The 27,320-nt window shown below is 43.2% G+C and overlaps 1 protein-coding gene across 1 annotated transcript in view; it reads right to left on the reverse strand.

The window, feature by feature from the left end:
* Positions 1-27,320, reverse strand: part of LOC124596227 (cyclic nucleotide-gated cation channel alpha-3) — a 1,106,485-nt gene that overhangs the window by 509,617 nt on the left and 569,548 nt on the right. The window contains 1 exon segment of the mRNA XM_047135285.1: positions 1,205-1,846. Coding sequence (XP_046991241.1) covers positions 1,205-1,846 — 642 coding nt within the window.

Genomic DNA, 27,320 nt, shown 5'->3' on the forward strand with positions numbered 1-27,320 from the left:
TCGAAAGAACAGTTACTGTTGATGACCATGCAGCTTTTCCCTGGATTAAATGATGACTGACTGAAAATCTCAGCTGCCGACAGGTGTTGTTGATATACCTCGATGTGGACAGATGAAGATGTGTGCCCCGACCGGGACCCAAACCCGGGGTCTCCAGCTTACATGGCAAACGCTCTGTCCATCTGAGCCACCGAGGACACAGATGAATAGCGCGACTGCAGGGACTTATCTCTTGCACGCGTCCCGTGAGACTCACATTCCCAACTGTCCACAATTCTACATATGTATTGTACCTTATAGACATTTGCCCACCCACTGATTACTCGCGCACACTTTGGCAATTCCCGTAAGAGTTTGGGCAACCTGTGCGCATTCGCACAGACGATGGTCAATGGCTGGGTAGCCTTTAACTATATATACGAAGACAGTAACTTGTTCTCCCGGTCGGGGCACACATTTTCAGCTGTCCACATCGAGGTATATCAACAACACCTGTCGGCAGCTGAGGTTTTCAGTTAGTCATCATTTATTACAGGGAAAAGCTGCACGGTCATCAACAGTAACTTCTTTCCAGAGAAAGTTACTGTCTTCGTATATATAGTTAAAGGCTACCCAGCCACTGACCTTCGTCTGTGCGAATGCGCACAATTTGCCCAAACTCTTACGGGAATCGCCAAAGCGTGCGCGAGTAATGAGTGGGTGGGCAAATGTCTATAAGGTACAAAACATGTGTAGAATTGTGGACAGTTGGGAATGTGAGTCTCACGGGAAGCGGGCAAGAGATAAGTCCCTGCAGTCGCGTTATTCATCTGCGTCCTCGGTGGCTCGGATGGATAGAGCGTCTGCCATGTAAGTCGGAGATCCCGGGTTCGGGTCCCGGTCGGGGCACACATTTTCAGCTGTCCACATCGAGGTATATCAACAACACCTGTCGGCAGCTGAGGTTTTCAGTTAGTCATCATGTGTTCCAAAGAATAAGGTTCCTGTAACACCTATATCTGATGATGAACTCGCAATGACTTGAAAATCAGTTTATGGCGCAATAGATGGTCCAGACTCAAAAAGGATATAACCTGCCCAAACAATCAATAAATCTGAAGTAGTTACCGCCAACAGAAAAAGTCACATTCTACTCACCAGCGATCGCTAAGCAACGGAGGAAACTGGAGGCTACGGAGAGAGAGTGCAGTGCAGAGGTACTCACCCTGGAACTCCTTGCGCGCGGAGCTGACGCTGGTGACGATGTTGGCGACGTGTCCGAGCACGGTGGCGAACAGCAGCAGGCCGAACAGCAGCTGCGCGATCACGAAGACGTACTCGCCGGTGCTGCGCGGCCTCGGCAGGTCGCCGATGGTGGTCAGCGCCAGCGTGCACCAGTAGTAGCTCTGCAGGTACTGCTTCACCACGTCGGCGCTCTCGCTGTCGTTGTACACCCAGTTCTTGCTGCCGAAACCGTTGTTCTTCTGGATGATGTGGTACAGGCAGCCGTTCCAGTGGAAGATCACCAGCAGGTAGTGGATGAGGCTGGTGGACCGGAACAGGTTCGGGTAGTTGGTGTGCCGCTCGGTGCGGTCCATGAAGGCCCAGAAGCGGTAGATCTTGACGAGGCGGAACGACCGCAGGATGGAGTTGAAGCCGATCGAAAGGTAGAGGAAGTCGAGCGGCAGCAGGCACAGGCAGTCGATGTAGAAGGTGGTGGAGTTCATGTAGTGGTGGCGCAGCTTGGTCGAGTCCGTCTGCAGCACGCCGTCCTCGAGGTAACCCGTTCGGAAGTGGAACACGATGTCGGCCAGGTACAGGAAGTCTGCCAGGTAGTCGAGGCAGAACCACACCACGATCGTCTCGCCTGCAATGAGGAAAAGACTGAATGGAACTCATCAACTCTTTTGGAACCGTATTAAGTGGCATGATAAAAGTTGGTTTCTCATGAAACGGGGCTTAGTGTAGTAAATTTTAATCCTGTGATGTTGACGGAAAGCTTGCAATAGCAACAAAATGTTTCTGCGAGGAGAGCAATATTTTAAGGTCCAATGCAAATTTAAGTGTTACGATGCCTATTCCGGAGCCGGCTGCGGTGGCTGAGCAGTTCTAGGCCCTTCAGTCCGGAACCGCGCTACTGCTATGGTCGCAGGTTTGAATCCTGCCTTGGGCATGGATGTGTGTGATGTCGTTAGGTTAGTTAGGTTTAAGTAGTTCTAAGTTCTAGGAGACTGATGACCTCAGATGTTAAGTCCTATAGTGCTCAGAACCATTTGAATCATTTTGAACCTATTCCGGAAGTATCTGTCAGGAATGCAACCCTGCACTGAAGTGAAAAGTGCACTATTGCAGAATAGACGACAAGAGAATGGCAGCTTTTAAATGTAATGTTCCAGAAGAATGCTGATGATCTGATGGGTAGATAAACTAATGAAGAGGTACTGAAGCGAACTGGGGAAAAGGCGTGTTTCAGCACCACTAAAAGAAGGGGTCTGTTGATAGAAGAAACGTTGAATCACAATTATTAGTTTTAACAGTGTATGCAAGTGCGAGGGGTACCACACACAGAAGGAGATCAAGGCTTTACTAAAGTAAGCAGCTGAAAATATATGGAGGTTGTTGTAATTATGCAAAGGAGAATTGGTTTACTCAGAATGGACTTGCACGGAGATCTGCATCAAATTCTTTTTCGTACTGAAGGACGTAACAACAATGAAACTTAGTTATTTATCGTGTTGCTGTCGAATCGTAAAACAAATTGGCATTAAGGGGTAGACAATTTGCACATCCATAATATGGATAATGTTATTATTTTATAATTTAAACACACACGAAAGTTGTGATAAATTTGTTATTTTTCAATGACAACAAAAACAAATGTAAAATAACCAGATTTCGAGAAACGGTACTATAAAGAGGACATCGACCATAAAACCATCTCAGATAGACTATAAACATGCTAAAAATTAGATAACAAAGGGTTATGTATTATTAATGAGTCATGCAGCTCAGCTTCCTACAAGATCCCGGGGTCTGTCTGTCCTTTGTTTGTTCGATTCAGAGATGTTGGTGTTCTGGTGCAGGCGTTTGCTTCAACAGTGGCAGCTCGATTTCAGCGACAGTCGACGTGAAACAGCGCGATCGGCAGTGCGGCGAACGGAGCGACGGATTCGAGGCTGTGGAGTGGACCAGCCCTAGCTTGACGGAAGTGGCAGCGGGAGTTAGCACGCGGCTGCCAGAACGCACAGGACGAGTCCCCGTATGGTTTCAGAACTAGAGGCCCACAGGCGTTTGCATTCAGTCGAAAGGGATCATCATTTGCCCTGGTGTTTTCCACTACTTAGTGATTTTCTGTGGAGTGGCTGTAGCGCTGTGACCCCGGACACGAATTTTGATCCTAGTTACAGAACACTGACTGATGGAATAACTGAATTCCAAAAGGAATGAGCCTGGATAGTATCGTCTTGGTGACAATTGTTTCATATTTATTCACTGAAACTGAAGGCCCTCCTAGTGTTTTTTGTAGATACTTCCTTACATCTTCGAAGTAGTGTGTGTGTGTGTGTGTATGTGTGTGTGTGTGTGTGTGTGTGTGTGTATACTTAAACTCCACCCTTGAAATGTGCAAGTTGCTGTCTTTCCCGGGGTTGACCTAGGTTGGGGACCTGTTTAGTTTAACCTTTGCGTCTCTCTGCCACCTCTTGAGTTGTTTGGGTCTCTGTAGCGTCCCTCCCGTGTTTTGGTTCGATACGGTGGTTGCAGTCCTTGGTTTTTGCCCATTGCCTTTTGAGCCCCTGGTAGCTCGGTTCTTTCATGTTGGCTGTGGTTTCACAAAGGCACTGTACTATTTCGCATCGGACTTACGTTCCATTACCACGCGTATTTATTAAAACTCCTTCTGGACAAGTGGTATGGAACCGACCGTCAACACATGCCTCAGCGTAGTCTAGTTTTGCCGGCTCTGCGCGGCTGTCGCGATTTTAAAGCTACTGCTAGCGCAACGGTAATGGTGGATGTTTATCTAATACCGAAGCTAGAAGATATTGTGCTTTTTCAAAAATACATGGAGAAGATCATCCGTGATGTCCCAATGAAAGCAAACTACTTGGATGATATTATCATGGCACGCAAAGACGGCTCACACCTGGAAAAGTGTTTAGGCGCATTATTCACCATCTTTGCCAAGGCTTGCCTCCGGTTTAACCTAAAAAATCCTTGGGACACATATGCAGTGCAAGCGGCATCAGGGCCACCCCACACTACACAGCCATGCAAAAATAGCCAGCCGCCTGGACACGTCTCTGTTAAGGTCAGTTCTCGTGCAACCCAATTATTATCGACAGTTAATCCTGCACGTTGCCGCTACAGTGGAAGCATTACTCTGGAAGAACATCACATGGAATTAAGTCCCATAGTGCTCAGAGCCAACATCACATGGAAGTGGATACCCTCTTTTGAGAAAGCTTTTCATGCTTTGAAGCAGGTCCTGTTCTGACCAGCTGCCTAACAGAATATGATCCTCACCAAGACAATGCACCACTTACAATGTTGGGTCTCACACGATGCAAACGTCTTCCTGTAGGTCAGGATATAGACTTCCTGAAGTCTGTTTTCATACCGAGTGCACAGCTGCAGATGCCTTGGACAGCTAGCCATTGATGCACAGCTCACCAGCTAGCACACTACCAAAGACATGGTGCTCTGGGAGGTCCCCCATATCATCCAACATGGGTAACCACAGGTTCAGAAACATCTCATATAGCCTGATGTGAAGGCATACTGGTTTAACCGCCATGAGCTTCCACCCTTTGGAATGGCCTTTTTCTGCAAGGAGATGATGGGGGTATCTGCATGGTGATATCCAGTTCCCTCCACGGGTGCATCCTGGACCACCTCTAAGAGCGCTGTTGGGGAGTCGTCCTTACCAAATGGTTTCCCAGAGAACATGTCTACTGGTGCAGGCTAAAGGCTACCATCTCAAAGGTATTTGCCTCCTTCACCACCTGTCAAAACAGAAAGGCATCAGTAGCCTGTTGATCCTTTCCTTGGTGTAGTATATATTCCCCTTTGTATGAACTTCATCATTTTGCTGGCCCTTTTCTGGGTTCTTCCTGGTTGATCGCAGTCGATGCCAGTAGCGACTTTCATTTCTTCTTCAGTATGCTATCTGCAATCATTTCTCAAATCATCCAAATCTTTGCACAACTGCATGCACTTGAAGGTCTACAGAATTTAATTTCTTCGGCGCCTCCAATGGCAACGCACTCATCCACATGATTCCCTCTCACCTGACCTCCACCAGCCTCATCTGGCATTTCGTTTGTACTTTCAAAACTCAAACGATCTTGAACCATCACTACTCAGTGAACCATACCCTCACCTTATTTCTGTGAGGACCCAACCCCCCTCCCCCGTCAGAGTGTCTGACAGCAGCATTTTTCTCCATGGGACCCCATCTGGGCTGTCAGGTTCGCCAGAGGATGTCCACTACCTAACTCCAAACAGTCGCACCATGCTGAAAGTGCTGTTGCTGAGTCTGTCAGCTGCCATAGAAACATCAACCAAGCTCGACTATGCCATGGATCCACGCCACTTCATGAGCCACAAACACTGTTCTGTGTTACGGATTCACAAAGGTTTGCAGACTTTCTAACGGCTTCTGACATCTTGGGGCCATCGTTCTTGGTTGTCCAACCACTTGTGGTTAGATTCTGGGCGTCATATCCGACCGCAGTGAATGTGGACTCCAGTCCAGTCCCCATCGCCTGACGCAGAGGACAATGACACTGTCGAGGGTTCGGACACCTGCCTCCACCTCGCTTCTTTGCTGATGGGAGAAGACTGCTGTGGTGGTAATGAAAGCTAGCACCATCATCTACCAACATCACTGCCAGCTCGTCTTCCTTCGACAGAACCTTGACAGCGAAGCGCAGTGGAAGCGTGCCTCCAGCGCCAGTCTGTCACAGCACCAGCGCGAGGCCAGCAGATGGCACTAGTGGCGCCAAGAGAGGTCGCTGGCCACGCAGAACTATTTCCTTCCATAAGACCACATGCTGCAGACAATTCTCCTTGTATACTGCCACCCACTGACTGCTAGGCCGACGCACTACCAATAGTGAGCCAGATCCGTCGAAGCGAGCGGACTGGGCCAGACGCTGAGTACATCAAGTTCTTCTCCAGTCCAGCGGTCGCTCTCGGCTGTATAAGAGGATCGTCACACTGCTCATTTCAGGACTTCGACTTTGCTAGGCGACGTGATGCTTAGGGCAATGTTACTCATTTGCTCACAGTTTTCTCGTTAGAGTGTGACGTGATTGTGCTTCAACGACCTTAGACAGGTGCACCGAGGCAGTGTCGCGATTTTCAAAACTGCTTTTGTTTCTAAACTAGTGTGGTGCTGCAGACTTGAGAAGGCACGTATCACGTCTTGCCGTAGTGGTTTCGATAAGCTTGGAGTTCTGATTAGTTAGTACTTCCCATAAAAACACGGTAAGTGCGTGCTTAAGTTAACATAAATATCTTGTCTGGAAGTTTGAAAAGTGTCAAATAAATTTTCAAATTTTGTTAAAGTACTACTTGTACTTCAGTTGTGCGAGTATCCTCAGTTGGCGGATATTTAATTACGGATCGGTGGAGATACAACAGAGTCCCTGAGCTTTCGGAAAAGCAGGCAGCTGCAATTGTGTGTTGTCACCTTGGAAGAAAGGAATGCTCACAGTGTACCCGTCGTGAACAAGTAGAAGAAATTGGAGCGTGTGGGCACCAAGAATACTGAGATAAAAATTATTCTCCTCGTGTTCACGGTATCCTGAATGGGTAGACCGAAGTCGCAGAACATTAAACGTCCCCAAAACCTGGCAGGACCATTTGCAGACCGAAATGAAACCTCCATATACTGTAGGTTAAACGCCTCATTTAGTCGCTTGTGTCTTCGACTCATTGCGTTATTAAAAAAAACAGACAAAACTGCGACCCCTCGGAGCAGACAACATCTCTCCAGTCAAATTCTGCGCAGTTTATGAGCTTTCTAAGTCACTGAAGGCATATTTCTTTATGTAATGCTGTGAACAATATCATTTTGCGAGGTCCCCGACTCCAAATCCCCATGTCATGCAGTTACCGTCGCAAAGTTCGTTTGTGAGCTTGCTGTGAAGGTCCTGCATTGCTGATACCAGCAGTTCTTGTTGGGTTTGAAACCGTTTGCCATACACAAGGCGTGTCACTTGACTCAGGTACCTGTTGGTCAGCACCTTTTCATGACTAGAATTCCTATGGTGTGTTTTACAGCTTTGCAATTCTATGACGTCACCACGTCACCTCATTTTACTGCACTGATGCCCTTTAAGTGACTTGCGAATGCGAATAAACATCGCCTTACTGTGTAAAGCTCCTCTAACGTAATTTGTTTATTAATTTTGCGGCTGTTGGTCTCGAGCATGGAGGCCTTAATGAGAAAATACACTTCGTTAGTGAATAAAATTGAGAATGTAGGCTAATACGAACGCATGAAAATCAGTATAAAGGGATGGATATATGCAGGAAAATTAACACTGCCACTTGGAATAGTTGTGGAATCCAGTATACCGACAAATGGCGTCATATGGTGTCGAACTTGATATCAGTATGTAACAGGACATCAACGATTCAGGTGGTGGAGGGTGGAACTCGGTATAAAGCGATTCGGCTCTGCCCTTACTGCAGACAGGAAATACACACCATTAGTAGCAGCGAATTTTGGGAAGAAAACCACGATTTTTACAATGCTCCGCGCAAAACAGGTGTCAAGTGATGAAAAAGCAAAAATCTGTATGTAGAAAGAAATGGGACTCTGCAATCGACAAGCCGCCAAGAAAATGAACTGTTCAGATACAGTGACTGATAATTTTGTTAGACTGGGAGCACGATGTGGACAGAACGGAAAATATGGGCAAACTAGAAAATTATCTGAAGTACAGAAGGGGTCACTTTTCCGCAAATCAAGGCCCACAAACCGTTATTCTTCTCAACTTGTTGCTGATTTATAGCTGCCAGTAATTGCCAGACGTGTACAACAAATTCTATCACATGGCTAACATGTTTCAATCAAGAAACGACTGCAGAAACGCACATTAACACCGAAACAAAAACAGGCTAGATTAGAGTTTGCTGAAAAACATACGTCGTGGACTTCAGAAAGTAATAAAGTGATCTTCAGGGATGAGAAGTAATTTAGTTTAGATTGTTAGGAGCGATGATTTGATAATAGAGCTCCTGATAAGAACGAAGAGAAGTTTTGGTGGAGAAAAGTGTCATGATTTAGGCAGTCTTCTGCACTAAAGGCACCTGAAAATCACGCATTGGTTGGGGCAACACTAGGATGAGCTCCATGTACACTGAGATGCCTGAGACAGAATTGATTGGAGTGTATGAGGACTTAGGGGACGAAAGTCTAATGTCTCAACAACGAAATGCATCTTTGTATCGTTCTGCTAGAAAAAAAATGGTTTGAAGATAAAGATACCGATGTCTAGCCATGGCGTGCACGTAGCCCGGATTTGAAACCCATAGAAAACCATTGTAGATTACTTGTTAGGCGTCTTTATCGCAATGGAAGGCAATTTGAGGCCGTATGTGAGCTGAAAAGAGCAATACGAAGAACGTGTGCAACTATGTATTGGAGAGAGCTAGAAATCTCATCAATGCCAACGCCGAAGAGAATGTTGGAGGTAATTAGGAAGAACAAAGTTTCGACTAATGCTAACAGTGCAATGACACAACAGGAAACTGAGTGCTTTTTTCCGTCCAGAGAATGTAAACACATTATTTTGTTATTCGTGTTACGACAGAAACTGTAATTCCGTCATGATTGTTTATGTCTTATATGTATCTACTACTTTCATTGTAAATTCGATATATGTACAATTCAGACATTGTGCTGTTACTTCAGTGGAACCCTGACATTGCAGTGATTTCCACTACTGTACTTGTGGATATTAAAGTCTCCAGTTAAAGAAGGAAAGAATGTCACACAGAAATATCAACTGTATCAATGAATATCACTTCCCATTATTAGCCTTTTGGCATGTAGCACACTCCATAACAATGTCTAGGCTCATCCATACTCATTTCACATTCAGCCTGAAATAACCATTGCTCCATTGAATTTTCACTTTAATTTAACAGGTTACCACTGTTGACGGAAGCTGTTTCATATGTGTTCCAGTAGCAATATGTTCTAATGACCGAATTTACTGACCAACTACCATGATGCTGTTTCTCCACAAGTTTCACAAGAATTTCTGTGTACCCTTCCGTGAATAAACCGAATAAAAAAACTACTTTTACCGTATGATCCGAAGTAATACTTTAAACTTACTATCATATATTTTTGCAAATTCATGAGACCATTTATGCAGCATGCCGCTGCAACTGCACCATAAGTAAGCTGAACAACTACTCTCCGCTCACATATGTACGCATGACTAGTATTGCTCGTACGCTGATAACTTTCAATAGCAAGACAATGCCCCCGCCAGAAAAAAAGCGTTCAGCTTCTAACGTTTCAGAAACCAGCGGAGCGTAAGGAGTGCGATTTTACTACGTTATAACACCAAAGATAGCAGTGGTAACTAGTGAAAAGTTTTAGGTGATAGCCAGGTACCGCTTCCACACCACACAACACTTTCCAGAAGGTCCAGTGTGTTTTTCTAAGGGGAGGCTAATATTCTGAACATTGAGCTTAGAATAGAGAATGAGTTATACATGAAGGCAAAGATTCAAATCTGGTAAACATATTAATGACAATGTGGCAAAGATCTCTCATTAACGGTGATGCTGGTTGCTGGTAGTATGTAGAAATACAAAAAAAGTGCTAGCAAAACAGTTTAGATAGAAAGCGTTTATTTATTTATTTATTTATTGTTCCGTGGGACCAAATTAAGGTGAAGTCTCCATGGTCATGGAACGAGTCAATACAAAAAATTATAACACGATACTAGAAACAGATAAAATGAAATATAAGAAACATATTCAGGCAACAATTCGTAAGTTTAAATCAAGAAAATCAACAATGTAACACTGGAATTTGCTTAATTTTTCAGAATAGAAGGAGTGAGCCATGAGGAAGCTCTTCAGTTTAGACTTAAAAGTGTTTGGGCTACTGCTAAGATTTTTTAGTTATTGTGGTAGCCTATTGAAAATGGATACAGCAGAATACTGCACTCCTTTCTGCACAAGAGTCAAGGAATTCCATACCACAGGCAGATTTGATATCTGTCTAGTATTAATTGAGTGAGAGGTGCTAGCTTTTGGGAATAAGTTAATATTGCTAACAACAAACGACATTAAAGAAAATATGTACTGTGAGGGCAATGTCAGAATTCTCAGACTATTGAATAGGGGCCTTCAAGAGGTTCTCGAACTTACACCACACACACAGCTCAAACAGCCGGTTTTTGAGTCAAAAATACCGGTTTTGAATCAGAAGAATTACCCCAAAAAATAATACCATATGACATAAGCGTATGAAAATATGCGAAGTAGACTACTTTTCGTGTTGAACTGTCACTTATTTCAGATACTGTTCTAATGGTAAATAAAGCAGCATTTAGTTTCTGGATAAGATCCTGAACATGGGCTTTCCACAACAGCTTACTATTCATCTGAACGCCTAGGAACTTGAACTGTTCCGTCTCGCTTATAATAAGCCAATTCTGTCTAATCAAAATATCGGTTCTTGTTGAATTTTGAGTTAGAGACTGTAAAAACTGAGTCTTACTGCGATTTAGCATCAAATTATTTTCCACAAGCCACGAACTTATTTCATGAACTACATTATTTGATACTGTTTCAATATTACATACACATATCCTTTGCTAACAAGCTGGTGTCATCAGCAAACAGAAATATTTTTGAATCACCTGTAATACTAGAAGGCATATCATTTATATAAATAAGAAACAGTAGAGGCGCCAGCACCAACCCTTGGGGAACGCCCCACTTAACAGTGCCCCATTGGGACTGAACAACACTACCACTCTCAATATTGCGGAGAATTACCTTCTGCTCTCCGTTCTGTCTAATCAAAATATCGGTTCTTGTTGAATTTTGAGTTAGAAACTGTAAAAACTGAGTCTTACTGTGATTTAGCATCAAATTGTGTTCCACAAGCCACAAACTTATTTCATGAACTACATTATTTGATACTGTTTCAATATTACACACAGATCCTTTACTAACAAGCTGGTGTCATCAGCAAACAGAAATATTTTTGAATCACCTGTAATACTAGAAGGCATATCATTTATATAAATAAGAAACAGCAGAGGCCCCAGCACCAACCCTTGAGGAACGCCCCACTTGACAGTGCCCCATTGGGACTGAACAACACTACCACTCTCAATATTGCGGAGAATTACCTTCTGCTCTCTGTTCTTAAAGTAAGAGGCGAACCAATTGTAAGCAACTCCCCTTACTCCATAATGGTCCAACTCCTGCAGTAATATTTTGTGGTCAACACAGTCAAACGCCTTCATTAAATCAAAGAAAACACCTAGCGTTCGCAACCTTTTATTTAATCCGTCCAAAACCTCACAGAGAAAAGAGAATATAGCATTTTCAGTTGTTAAACCATTTCTAAAAACAAACTGTACATTGACAGCAAATTATGTGAATTTAAATGCTCCAGTAACCTTGTATATACAATCCTCTCGATAACTTTAGCAAACACCGATGGCATAGAAACAGGTCTATAATTGTCAATATTATCCCTGTCTCCCTTTTTATAAAGTGGCTTCACTACCGAGTACTTTAATCGGTCAGGAAACCGACCACTCCTAAAGGAATAGTTACAGATTGGCTAAGTACTGGGCTAACATACATAGAACAATACTTCAGTATTCTGCTACATACCTCGTCATATCCATGAGAGTTCTTGGTCTTTAGTGATTTAATTATTAACTCAATCTCCCTCTTGTCAGTATCATGGAGGAGCATTTCATGTAACAGTCTCGGAAGACTTTTTCCTACGAGCGCTATTTGATTCCATGTTGTGACTAGGTTTCTATTTAGTTCACCTGCTATATTCAGAAAGTGATTATTAAATACTACGCACTCATTCTATATCCTCGACCTGTCTCTGCAGACCAGCCACTTCCTTTACGACTGACCATATGGTTTTAATTTTATTCTGAGACTTAGCTATTCTATCTGCATACCAAATAAGTTTTGCCTTCCTAATAACTGTTTTAAGCACCTTACAATATTGTTTGTAATGGGCTGCTGCATTTAGATTTTGACTGTTTGTACCGTTTTGATATAATTGCCACTTTGTTCTACAGGATATTCTTATCCCTCTAGTCAGCCACCCAGGCTGCCGGTTTGTGCTAGTACCCTGTTTTTAACGTTCTAACGGAAAGCAACTTTCAAAGAGCACGAGAAAAGTCTTGAGGAAAGCATTATATTTATCGTTTACTGTATCAGCACTATAAACATCTTGCCACTCTTGTTCCTTGATAAGGTTTACAAAGGTCTCTACAGCAACTAGATCAGCTTTCCTAAACAGCCGATGACTATATTTAACAAGTGTTGCAGCACGAAAATCTTGTAGAGTTAAAATTTGTGCATAATGATCAGAAAGACCATTCACCTTTTTGCTAACAGAATGCCCTTCTAGTAAAGAGGAATGAACAAAAATGTTGTCTATGGTTGTTCTACTGTTCCCTTGCACTCTCGTTGGAAAGAATACGATTTGCATAAGATTATAAGAATAAAGGAGGTCTACTAGCATCCTTTTCCTTGCACAATCACTTATGCAATTAATATTGAAGTCACCACATATAACTAACTTTTTGTATTTCCTATAAAGTGAACCAAGAACCTCCTCTAGCTTTAGCAAAAATGTTGTGAAATCGGAGTCTGGGGATCTATAAATAACAGCAGTTAGAAGTTTAGCTCCACTAAATTTAACCACGCCTGTACAACATTAAAACCCCTTTTCAGTGCAGTACTTTGAAACATCAATTGCCTCAAATGGGATACCGTTTTTCACATACATGGCTACTCCCTCACACCGCATAGAGCTCCTAGAAAAGCTGCCAGCCAACCTGTATCCTGGTAAAGAAGGCCTCTGAATTATCTCCTTCTTTACGAAGTGTTCAGATATACCAATAATTTCAGAGTCAACATCTATAAGCAGTTCACTTATTTTATCTCTAATACCTTGTATATTTTGATGAAATATACTAATTCCCTCATTAATCGGATACCTAAGCTTTGTCGAAATAGGTTCCTTTGTTGGAGAGACTTCCCTTAAGCAGGACTACCTATCAGCTGGCTTCAATCTAAAAAAGGTAGAGCTCTAATACCAACTACTACAGGAATTTTCCCATGAGTGATCGCACCAACCCCACCTATGCTGTCACCTATAAGCTTTGCTAACCTCCCCTTTCCATACTTGTTGAGGTGCAGGTCATGTCTAGTGAAACCCATCCTGCTGATAGACTCCACCGACACCACCGAAATGTGACTCATGCTTTCTGTCATCAGCGCCCCCCCCCCCCCCCAAGTCTCATGTTATTACGCCTGACGGCTGTATTAAGATGGGGTCGATCGTGATGCTGAAAACGTTCCACGAAATGAACATTCATGTTGCCAGTCTGAGTGGTTATCTTTTCCAGGTCACCATCTATGTCATATTCCCCATCCCTATCAATACTATTACCATCCCCACCCACAATCACTACGTCATCCTCTTTAGCAATATCCCTACATAGCCCCCCTATGTTAACACTCACCTGAGCCAATACCGCATTAGGCTTCACAATGCTGGTGACCTGGTACTCACTCCCCAAACACTTCCTGCAACTGCGGGCCTACACCTCTACCATGAGAAGTACCTAACAGCAGAACCTTCTTCTTTCTCTTAGACTTTGCAACTGTCCTAGCCACAGTAACTGCTGAGGTCTGCTGCATACTTCCTACACCTACAGCTACTAGAGATTCCTCCCCACTAGACTCTGACAGTTGGTCAAACTATCTGTTAGTGTGTACACACACACACACACACACACACACACACACACACATTCTAAACATGTCGGGGTAGTAGAGAGTGAGAGCCGGCGAGAGAACCACCGGCGCAAGCCAGTGCCTCGCCGACGCGGATCTGCCGCTAACTGGCCCACGCAGCGCCGGCTGCACGCAGGACACGCACCCCAGCTTCAGCCTGACAGATGACGGGGATCACACGCACCCGCTAGTCCTGGCCCCTTCCGCGAGCATCCATCTGGACGCCCCCGGACGTCGGAGCAGCCACACCAAGTGGCGTTTCGCATCCAGACACCCTACCGTCTGCTACCGCTTAGTTTCACTCTACGGACGCCCAGTTATAACGACTGGGTTAACTTATGATGATGCTATTAACTGATGACGCTTTAGTGAGCAGGAAAGTGTCGCCTTTAGGTGTAAGAGGATGCATGATGACTTGAGCAGAATTCCTAGTTTGCATGACGAATGGCAGCTTGCTCAACATCTGGAAAAATTTAACTTAATGAAGATGACTGGTAACAACAATCCTTTAATGTTCGAATAGAGCTATGCGTATTAAATTGCTAAGGGTAAATTTTGGAACTGTTCGGTGTCCCATCTGTTTGCTGAGTGTGCGTACTTTTGTCGAAACATTTAAAGAAATGGTTTATTCGATGCACCCGTTAAATCTACTACAAGATACAGAGAATTTCTAAATCGTAATAATGCATTTCGTGTAGTTTTAATAACATCAATGACACTATGACATTTTCACTCTGCAGCGGAGTGTGCGCTGATATGAAAAACTTCCTGGCAGATTAAAACTGTGTGACGGGCCGAGAGTCGAACTCGGGACCTTTGCCTTTCGCGGGCAAGTGCTCTACCATCTGAGCTATCCAAGCACGACTCACGCCCCATCCTCACAGCTTCACTTCTGCCAGTATATCGTCTCCTACCTTCCAAACTTTACAGAAGCTCTCCTGTGAACTGGTAGAGCACTTGCCCGCGAAAGATAAAGGTCCCGAGTTCGGGTCCCGGTCCGGCACACAGTTTTAATCTGCCAGGAAGTTTCATCAGTGACACTGTTTTGTACACATATGTACGGAATGTGTTCAGCGATGAATCTAACTTGAAAAATGTTAATTTTAGTATTCATCAAAAAACTTAATCATTTTAATATATTTAATTTATTACAAAATTTGGTTAACTATTTTTATTCTCATTTGAAGTCACTGACGTTAAAAATGTTAAATACAAACTTTACAAATAACTTCAGAAAAGATTGGCGATAAATAATTCATCTGTTACGTAAAAGAGTTTCTTAGATATACAGGGTGTTACAAAAAGGTACGGCCAAACTTTCAGGAAACATTCCTCACACACAAAGAAAGAAAATATGTTATGTGGACTTGTGTCCGGAAACGCTTACTTTCCATGTTAGAGCTCATTTTATTACTTATCTTCAAATCACATTAATCATGGAATGGAAACACACAGCAACAGAACGCACCAGCGTGACTTCAAACACTTTGTTACAGGAAATGTTCAAAACGTCCTCCGTTAGCAAGGATACATGCATCCACCCTCCGTCGCATGGAATCCCTGATGCGCTGATGCAGCCCTGGAGAATGGCGTATTTTATCACAGCCGTCCACAATACGAGCACGAAGAGTCTCTACATTTGGTACCGGGGTTGGGTAGACAAGAGCTTTCAAACGCCCCCATAAATGAAAGTCAAGAGGGTTGAGGTCAGGAGAGCGTGAAGGCCATGGAATTGGTCCGCCTCTACCAATCCATCAGTCACCGAATCTGTTGTTGAGAAGCGTACGAACACTTCGACTGAAATGTGCAGGAGCTCCATCGTACATGAACCACATGTTGTGTCGTACTTGTAAAGGCACATGTTCTAGCAGCACAGGTAGAGTATCCCGTATGAAATCATGATAACGTGCTCCATTGAGCGTAGGTGGAAGAAACTAAAATGAGCTCTAACATGGAAATTAAGCGTTTCCGGACACATGTCCACATAACATCTTTTCTTTATTTGTGTGTGAGGAATGTTTCCTGAAAGTTTGGCCGTACATTTTTGTAACACCCTGTATATTTTACATCCGGGTCATTTCAAAAGTCCTGCACACTGTGCATCCGCAACCGTTACGGTGGCGTGATCAAGTTGCAATTCACGTCAGGTGTGAGTGAGACCTTAGGTGCGCGGCCAGCGTTCCTGCATCAAAATCGAATCTGTGCATGATAAGAACCCAAAGGAAATTTGCAACACATTGAGCGAGGTGCGTCGGATCAGTGTAGCAGATCGTAGCACAATATCACCATCACCTCTCAGTACACAAATAATGACATTTCGAGGGAGAATCGACCAAAGACGTGTGAATGATATGCATGCGAGGCCAGAATGTCTGTCACTTCAATCAGCAGACTCACAACTGAAAAGTTAAATGTGAGAAAGTTTAGCGCCAGATGGGTTCCACGTGATCTGAGTGAAGAGCAGAGAGCAGGTGGCAAAAGAATCGCAGAAGAATTCTTTCAACGTTATCCAAAAGGAGGAGAACAGTTTCTTAAAAGGGTTGTCATCGAAAAGGAGGAAAACAGTTTCTGGAAAGGATTTTTGCACATGATGAAACCCGGATACGAGATTTTGACCCAGAACTGAAGTCTCAGTCATCATAATGGAGAAGTTCCGACTCTCCATACCCGAAAAGATTCGGCCGATACAGTCAAAGATGAAACTGATGATGATCTTTGCGTATGACATGAGTGGATCATAACTACAAATAGAGTGTTCCATGTTACATCTGTAACAAGCGCGTACTACAGGCTGTTTCCGCAAAATGTTTTGAGCTCGGATATTTGTAAAGAAGGCCTGACATGTTTACAGCTCTTGAATGATAAAGCAAGAGCGCATATCTCCCTATCAGTAAGAGAAACGCCTGGATAACTTGGATGGGAATTACTTCACCGTCCATCACAAAGTCCTGGTATGTGGTTGGCGTGAGACCTCGTTCACTGGAGCAAAAGTGTCTTCAGTGACGAGTCTCACCCCAGTGGGCTAGGGACAGCGTCTCTGAGTAGTAATTGGAACGTCCTCGGTCCTAGGTTCTAACCCGCCTCTGCTTAAATTTTCAGTAAAAATAATCAACAATTACGGCCAAAGACTCTAGCATAAGAAGTCGCCCCTGATTCAGCCAAAAGACTTGTCATAGAGGGCGGAGAGTTGGACTGAGGTTCAGGGCACTCTTTTCCCCTTTAGGTGAAAAAATGCCCCTGGCTGCTGAAGAATCAGCAATGATCAACGGCATGAGGAGAAGGCAATGGAAACTACTGCATTAGAGACACGTAAGTTGTATTGACAGGTCATGTGGCCTCTAATGTAAAACGATTCCGGACTAGCTCCCTTCGAATCTCAGGGAGGGTACTGTCAAGGGGGAGATGGCCATAAGGAAAAGATGAAATAACCAAGCAGAGGAGAACGTTCTACGGGTCGGGGTGGCTGACCATGAGTAAAATATTCAATTACCAACGAAAGGGTAATGTTCTACGAGTCAGGACGTGGGACGTCAGAAGTTTGAACGTGACATCTAAGCTGGAATATCTGAAAAGGGATATGCTAAGGATCGCTATAGATTCACTGAGGTTCTGTGGAGTGATACGTAGAGAAGACAAGGGTTTCTGGTCATATGAGTAAGGGGTAATATCAACAGCGGCAGATATTCGCATAAGGTGAATAGGATTCGTTGTGAATAGGGCCGGCCGATGTGGCCGTGCGGTTCTACGCGCTTCAATCTGGAAACGCGTGACCGCTACGGTCGCAGGTTCGAATCCTGCCTCGGGCATGGATGTGTGTGCTGTCCTTAGGTTAGTTAGGTTTAAGTAGTTCTAAGTTCTAGGGGACTGATGACCACAGATGTTAAGTCCCATAGTGCTCAAAGCCACTTGAACCCATTTTGTGAATAGGAAGGTAGGGCAGAGAGTGAGCTACTTTCAACAGTTCAGTTATGAGGCGGTGCTCATCAAAGTCTATAGCAAACCAGTAAGGACAATGACAATTCAGGTATACATACCGACGTCACAAGTCGAAGATGAAAAGACAGATAAAGTATGTGAGGATATTGAACGTGTAATTCAGTACATAAATGGAGAATAAAATCTAATAGTCATGGGGGATTGGAATGGTGTTGTAGGGGAAGGAGGAGAAGAAAAGGGTTACGGGAGAATATGGACTTGGTACTAGGAATTGGAGAGAAGAGGGCTCAGCTGAGTTCTGCAATAAATTTCAGCCAGTAAAAGCGAATACTCTGTTCAAGGATCACATGAAGAAGTTGTACTTGGTTGGTTGGTTGATTTGAGGGAGGGGACCAAACAGCGAGGTCATCCATCTCGCCAGATTAGAGGAGGGTGGGGAAGGAAGTCAGGCGTGTCCTTTCAAAGGAACCATCCTGGTATTTTCCTGAAGGTATTTACGGAAATCACTGAAAACCTAAATCAGGATGACCGGACTCGAGTTTGAGCCGTCGTCCTTCCGAATGCGAGTCCAGTGTGTTAACCACTGCACAATCTCGCTTGGTGAGGTGTACTTGGAAAATGCCAGGAGATACGGGAAGATTTCATTTATATTATATCATGATCAGACGGAGATTCCGAAATCAGATATTTGATTGTAAGGCGTTCCCAGGAGCATATATAGACTCAGATCACAATTTAGTAGTGATGAAGAGTACGCTAAAGCTTAAGAGACTAGTCAGGAAGAATCAATGCGCACATAAATGGGGCATGGAAATACTAAGGAATGAAGGTACGCTTGAAGTTCGCTGAGGCTGTTGATACTGTGATAAGGAATAGCTCAGTAGGCAGTTCAGTTGAAGAGGAATGGACATCTCTAAAAAGGGCAGTCATAGAAATTTGAAAGAAATCAGTCGTACAAAGAAGATAACTGCAAGAAACTTGGCTAACAGAAGACATACTTCAGGTGTACAAAAACGTTCAATGAAAATCAAGAACACAGAAATACAAGTCACTTAGGAACGAAATAAAAAGGAAGTGGATGGGAGGTACGGCGGAATGGCAGCATGGGAATAACACGAAGAAATCGAAAACGAAGTGATTGTTGGAAGGAGTGACAACCTTCGATGAAACGAAAAGCAAGGAAGGTAACATTAAGAGTGCAATGGGAAAACCATTGTTAAACGGAGAGGAGAGAGCGGATAGGTGGAAAGAATACACTGAAGGCCTCTATGAGGGACAGAACTTGTCGGAGGACGTGATAGAAGAAGAAACAGGAGTAGATATAGAGGAAATAGGGGATCTAGTATTAGACTCAGTATTTGAAAGAGCTCTTACAGACTTAAAGTCAAATAAGGCAGAAGGAACACATAACATTCCAACAGAACCTCTAAAATCACTGGGGAAAGTGACAATAAAAAGACTACTCACGTTGGTGTGTAGAACGTATGGGTCTGGTGGTATACCATTTGGTTTTCGGCAAAATATCATCTGCACAATTTCGAAGATTTGAAGAGCCGACATGTGCGAGAAGTATCGCACAGTCGGCTTAACAGCTCATGCATCCAAGTTTCTGACGATTATAATACACAGATTAATGGCAAAGACTATTGAGGATGTGTTAGATGACGATCAGTTTGGCTTAAGGAAGGCAAAGGCACAAGACAGGCAATTCTGACGTTGCGGTTGATAATGGAAGCAAGCCTAAAGTAAAATCAAGGCACGTTTATAAGATTTCTTGACCTGGAAAAAAAGTTCGTCAGTGCAAAGTACTGTAAGATGTTCGCGATTCTGAGGGAAATGTCGGTAACCTATAGGAAAAGACATGTGATTTACAGTATGTACAGGAACAAAGAGGGAATAATTCGAGTAGAAGATCAAGTACGAAGTCTAGGATTAAAAAGGATGTATGACAGGGGCGTAATCTTCCGCCCCTACTGTTCAATCTGCAGATCGAAGAAGCAATGATGGAAAGAAAATAAAGGATCAGAAGTGGAATTAAAATTCAAGGTCAAGGAATATCAATGATGCGATTCGCGGATGGCATTGCTATCCTCAGTGGAAGTGAAGAAGCATTACAGGATGTGCTGAATTGAATGAACAGTCTAAAGCGTACAAAATAAGACTGAGAGTAAATCGAGGAAAGACGAAAGTAATGAGAAGTAGCAGAAATGAGAACAATGAGAAACTAAACATCAGGACGGGTGATCACGAAGTAGATGAAGTTAAGGAATTCCGCTACCTAGTCACCAAAATAACCCATGACGGTCGGAGCAAGGAGGACATCAAAAGCAGACTAGCGCTGGCAAGAAGGGCATTCCTGATCAAGATAAGACTACTAGTATCAAACACATACCTTAATCTGAGGAAGGAATTTCTGAAAACGTACGATTGAAGCACAGCATTGTATGGTAGTGAAACATGGACTGTGGGAAAACCGGAAAAGAAGAGGATTGAAGCATTTGAGATATAGTGCTACAGAAGAATGTTGAAAATTGGGTGGACTAATAAGGTAAGGGATGAGGAGGTACTCCGCGGAATCGGTAAGGAATGGAATATATGGAAAACACTAAAATACTGACAATAAGAAGGGGCAGGATGGTAGGCCGTCAGTTAAAACATCGGGGAATGACTTTCATTGTACTAGAGGGAGCTGTAGAGGGTACAAATTGTAGAGGAAGACAGAGATAGAAATACATTCAGCAAATAATTGAGGACGTAGGTTCCAGCCATTACCCTAGACGAAGAGGTTGGCACAGAATAGGAAGACTGATGATACAAAAAAGTTTCCCTTCGAACTGAGCCGCAATGACCAGCAAAACGCACGACGATCATCAGAGGATCGACGCTTGATGCAAGGACAGGCAATTGATCCTAAACATAAACATATGTAACCTATTGCTCATACGTAGGGGGAAATACCTACTGCTGTACGAGTACAAGATTTGAGAACATGCACTGCAACCAGCCGAATCTATTACATAAAAAAAGGAATAACGGATGCCAAACTGAGATCCACTGGAAGAATTTTTACTTATACTTGAATACATTTTGGGACAGAAAAGTAATAGGTTTGACTGTGGAAATGCAGACGTTCGAAAGATGAGCAGTCAGTTTAGTTATATGTTCATTTCATAGACACGAAAGCGTCACGGAGTTCATAATCGAGCTCTCGTCGCAGAAGAATAGGAGACAGACGTTACGCATCACGGCTTGATTTACTGTTCAAATTCCTAGGAGAGTGAATGAATAAAGTTAGAGACATTTGAGCTCACTCGTATTCTCATCAATAGTCGTACTTCCCGCCACCGTTCGTGACTGGAACTGGGAGGGATAAGGTAGGCACGTAACAGTGATACGCAAAGTAGTTGCCTGCATCCACAATATGGTGGACTGTGGAATGTAGAGACAGATTCAGATGTTGATATCAGAGAAACAATTACTATTGCCTATTTATGAGGGCATTCAGAACCATCGACAAGACAACGATTTAAGGTAGAATCCAGTGTAAAATTAAAATTTATCAGTGTAACAGCTTTCCTCGATTAAATGTCTTTTCTGAATCATTTGAGAGCTGTGGGGCATTATGTGTTATTAACGTTGCACAAATGCGCGATAGGACGTGTAAAGCCTACGGGCGGTAGGCATTTATGATCTTACCGCGATCGAATATTCCGGCAGTGTTCCCGTCCTGCGTTCGTTTGTCACGCTGACGCACAGTAAAAGTTGTCATGACACCTTGTTCACTACTATTTGCTACGGACGATAAAGAGGCTATAAGTGCGTTAGTAATTTATATAGAGTTGTTGAAATTTTATACTTGTTGCCATTACCTCGGAGACGCAATCGGAACTGCAGAAAGCAGCGATTGTATTACTCCAAAAACCCGTAGGAAATGTGATATATTCTTGTGTGTGTGAGGTATTCGCACCTCTAAACGAAAGGTTTGTAGACGACTGGAATCGTGTACATTGGGGGTAGGGGTTGTCTTCTGGGTCCATCGCTTTACTTGATACATATCAATCATAATTACACTAAACATGACAGATGAGTCAGACATTAACTCTTTTTGCAGATGACACAAGTGTTCTTGCGATATCCATAAATTTAATACAAATGAATAAGTGTATATGGCTAACACGATAGTTAGCAACATCAGCTGGTGGCTTCCAGAGAACAAATTAACGCTTACAGTTCCTAATAAATGGCCGGACAGTGTGGCCGAACGATTCCAGGCGCTTCAGTCTGGAAACGGGCGACCGCTACGGTCGCCGGTTCGAATCCTGCCTCGGGCACGGATGTGGGTGATGTCCTTAGGTTAGTTAGGTTTAAGTAGTTCTAAGTTCTAGGGAACTGATGACCTCACCTGTTAAGACCCATAGTACTCAGAGCCATTTGACCTAATCTAATAAATGGTACAGCTGGTGTACAATAGTATTTGCTATTTGCGAATAAGTTTCATATATTTGGTACGGCTGTAGATTATCAGCATCGTCTGTTTCTTCAGACAGGCATGTAGTCTTCAGGACATTTGCATCGAACTACAAAGACGCTGTAAAATAGAGACACTGCAATAACAAAAATCTTATTGTCCTTCTTGGTCAAAACACTAAGTGGACCATTTTAATTTCACCGGAATATGAGTAATAGAAGCCTCTCTACGAAGTATCACGTTCAAGATCTTCTGCAGAAACTGAATGCTGCTGCCTTCACTATAAGAATGACGTCTGCCACCTCTGACACCGAAACGCTTATTTACTTTACTTGTTTTCATTCTGTTATATCGTATAATGCTGTGTTTTGGGCAACTCTCTGCACTCGCTAATAACATACTTAGCCCAGGAAGGGCAGTTCACGAACATCGTGTAGACCGCTATTCAGGTATCTCGGAACCCTAACTACGGTATCTTTGTACATATATTCGTGATGAAATCTGTTGTTGACAACAAAGAATTGCAACATTCATTGAGCGAATACTAGATAGTAAAACGATGTACACGTGGCGACACTTCCTTAAGCAATGTACACAAGGTATGCACTTTCCGCAGATTTCTTTCTCAATAGGCTTCCGGATAGGCATCCGGCAGAATAATGACAATGTTGTTGTAGTTGTTGTGGTCTTCAGTCCAGAGACTGGTTTGATGCAGCTCTCCACGCTGCTCTAACCAGTGCAAGCTGCTTCATGTCGCAGTACCTACTGCAAGCTACATCCTTCTGAATCTGTTTAGTGTATTCAAAAATGGTTCAAATGGCTCCGAGCACTATGGAACTTAATATCTGAGGTCATGAGTCCCCTAGAACTTAGAACTACTTCAGCCTAACTAACCTAAGGACATCACACACATCCATGCCCGAGGTACGATTCGAACCTGCGACCGTAGCGGTGGCGCGGTTCCAGACTGAAGCACCTAGAACCACACGGCCACACCGGCCGGCTGTTTAGTGTATTGGTTCAAATGGCTCTGAGCACTATGGGACTCAACTGCTGTGGTCATAAGTCCCCTAGAACTTAGAACTACTTAAACCTAACTAACCTAAGGACAGCACACAACACCCAGCCATCACGAGGCAGAGAAAATCCCTGACCCCACCGGGAATCGAACCCGGGAACCCGGGCGTGGGAAGCGAGAACGCTACCGCACGACCACGAGATGCGGGCGTTTAGTGTATTCGTCTTTTGGTCTCCCTCTACGATTTTTAGCCTGCACGCTGCCCTCCAATAATAAACTGATGATCCTTTGATGCCTCAGAATATGTCCTACAAAACGATCCCTTCTTCTAGTCAAGTTGGGCCACAAATTTCTCTTCTCCCCAATTCTAATCAATACCTCCTCACTAGTTATGTGATCTACCCATCTAATCTTCAACGTTCTTCTATAGCACCATATTTCGAAAGCTTGTATTCTCTTCTTGTCTAAACTATTTATCATCCACGTCTCAACTCCATACGTGGCTACACTCCATAAAAATGCTTTCAGAAAAGACATAATGACAATAATAGTAATAAAAACAGAAAGAGAGAGAAAAAGAGTAATGAAACCCCAAGAATTCAAATCTCAATTGAAAGGTTCTCATGTGGCTCACTCCTTTTCTTCTACACCGAAGTTCTTCGTTGCTAGTGAGTCCTTTCGTCTGTAATGCGTCGTATTATTCCTCACAATTTTTTCGTAGTTTTCATTAATTAATTTGTTCACAAAATTGCCAAATAGCAGTCCTTAAACTATGTTCTGAGTGGCTCGAATGGTCCCACGGAACCTGATAAACAAATGGACTGTGCGGCTGATCCCGGCGGAGGTTCGAGTTCTCCCTCGGGCATGGATGTGTGTGTTTGTCCTTAGGATAATTTAGGTTAAGTAGTGTGTAAGCTTAGGGACTGATGACCTTAGCAGTTAAGTGCCATAAGATTTCACACACCTTTGGACACAAACAAACAAATAATAAATAAATAAAACAAACGAAGCTCTGGAAATCTCTTTATCTTCCTGCCTCAGCGCTCGCTTCGTATGTGTGTGTGAACGCGCTTGTGTCACCAACACGGGAAGCTGTTACTCACTTCCGCTGCCCGCCAGGACAGGTTGTAAACTGGAAGTGGACGGCAGCAGCAGTGGACGTTTGTCGCCTGTATGCGGGGCGGTTTCCCAATTCTGCGGTCTCTACGCAGCCCCCTAATTGCTCATAGGTCGGCAGCCAGCGCAGCTGCCGTGGAGCAGTGTCCTCTTTATGCGAGAGCTGAAGCGAGGAAATGGCCTTAAGTTGGCGGTGGCCCTTTAACTTCCAGCAATGCCTCTGTACCTCTCATTCTGCGCTGTCAGCAGATAACTGCTGGCAATTATATAGCAGACTCCTTTGTAGCCCGGCAACCCTTTCAAAACTCAGGCCATAGAAATTAACCAAATGTCCCGCAACACCATTTTACCTGCGTCAGGTATTCTGAAGTAACTGAGATTAGTACGTAAAACGTTGTATGGGTTCGCAGTATAATAAAAGAAAAAACGCAGTTATGAAAATATTATCATTGTAAATGTTACGGAAGATGTAACCACTAATATCTCATGTCGAATACTTATTTGTCGTTCCTTGGTTCTATTAAAGGTATACACGTTGATAAGAAACTTCTCTAGAGAAAACAAGTACAGATCTCCTCCTGAAACTTTTCTTTCAAGGGATGCTGTTTGACTGTCTACTTTCGTTTTCGTATTTGTAGTATCCTTCCTGCAACAAACATAGCTCTTACAGAAAGAAGCAACATTTTACGTCGGTTTTAAATATTGAGTCTCCTTTTCTAGTCGTACGTTTTATACAGTGGCCAGTAAAAAACTGAAGTTATCAGTTTGTCATCAATTTTTCTCTTAGGACATTACTTGAATTCAATGTCCTTAATTACTACAGCAACAAATTGGAATTTACAGTTCCATGCGGTTTTCTTCTCTTTTCTTCGCTTTCCTCACCCAGTGACAAATATTCTACTTCTAAACGTTTGGGAATGCTGGTATTGAAGTAATACGTTTGCTGCTCTTTGAAGCCTTTTGTTTTCGGCACAAGTTTTGAAACATACTGATTCCATTTCCAAGCAAATACAGTATATGCGTGTAATTTTGGTAACCTCTGTCAACGTCTTCAGAGAACATGAATGCAAGACTAGCTTAAACAGGATGTCACTGTTATATTATTGGTCATGACTTGAATTCATCATGGATCAATGCGAATGAAATACACCTATCATGTTAACACAAATCTTCCGTCGGTTCTTGGTATAACAATATTATAATAAATGAAAAGCACCAGTTTGCTTTTGTTCTACAATATTACTTTTATTGTTAACCTGTTTTCGGCATACAAGGCCATCTTTGGAGATAATACTCAGTAAATGTCCGATGATGGCCTTCAAAGCCGAAACCCGTTAACAATAAAAGTAATATTGTCGAACAAAAGCAAACTGGTGCTTTTCATTTACCATAAATACACCTGTATTTATTAGCATGGCCCATTATGGACAATCAGTACAATAAGAGAATAGCAACTGCAGGTGACTCTACGGACAATTTTCTTTACTGTCGTATTCTGTATTGTTACTTTTTATTTGCAGTTTTATCAAGTTTGCCGTCATATCACCCAAGGCAAATGCTATAAATGCATAGTGTAATAAATAATCACAATGTTTAGCATCACTTGCGTATCTGTAGGGGTCGAATGTGAGCTTGGATCTGAGAAGAACGGGAAATGAAACAGTATGTCTCCAAAAAAATACTTTGAAATAAATATGAAACAATAACTAAGACAGACTCTGTTGTAAAGTGCAGATCTTGAGAGACGGCAGACTCGTCTGGGCCTTCTCCTCTCATTTTTATCAATGTAGAGTTATATCAGGTATATTTGAGTGATGAGACATGGGTGATTACAAGATTCAGAAGTAGTGGGTGCTTTAGTTGGCTCTATTTTATTTCTATCTTGCTCAAATTTATTTCACAGCATCCTTGTCAGCTAACACTTCTGCATGTGAAAACGGACACTGAGTTTTGTGTTGCGCCCTGGACTTGCAGTTCACGCATGTGAAGTAAGGGATATTTTGCAACAGGTTACTGCTATGCGAACACTCTGAGAGACTTTCGGGGAGGTTGGTACCTGCCGGCTGAGACTGAGCCACTTAAGCGGATACGGAGTCGCACCTGCGCTTGACGTTCAGCGGAACATGGTAGAGTGAGGACAGTGATATTCTTAATTCTTGAAGTGTGCCACGCTACAACTCAACGGGATACCACTCTCAATATAGAGATAACATATTTTAGAGAATATTTCTGGAAATGTAGGAACTTCAGATTTTCCTATCTTGTGTTCACGTGTCCGCTTGCAGAAGGAAGAGCCGCTACCAGCGTGGAAAACAGAGAATCCAGCAGCTGCCACAGGTAAGGTTCTGATTATTGGCTTCTTCGTGTATACTATTCTGATGGGAGGCAAAATTCAAAAATGGCTCTGAGCACTATGGGACTTAACATCTGTGTTCATCAGTCCCCTAGAACTTAGAACCACTTAAACCTAACTAACCTAAGGACATCACACACATCCATGCCCGAGGCAGGATTCGAACCTGCCACCGTAGCGGTCACGCGGTTCCAGACTGAAGCGCTTTAACCGCACGGCCACACCGGCCGGCAGGTAAAATTCATTGCATAGTTCTGTAATTTCGTAGTTCCAACGAACGGTGGATTAACAGGCCCAAGATGTAAAGAAGGTGAAAGAAACCAGATGCGCCGCAAGAAATTCATACAAACGGTTTTGTCAGTGGGAAAATGAAAGCCATTGTCGATGCCCCATGAGTAAAGACG

The sequence above is a fragment of the Schistocerca americana genome, chromosome 2 (assembly GCF_021461395.2).
Source record: "Schistocerca americana isolate TAMUIC-IGC-003095 chromosome 2, iqSchAmer2.1, whole genome shotgun sequence".
In the NCBI taxonomy this organism is placed as follows: Eukaryota; Metazoa; Arthropoda; class Insecta; order Orthoptera; family Acrididae; genus Schistocerca; species Schistocerca americana.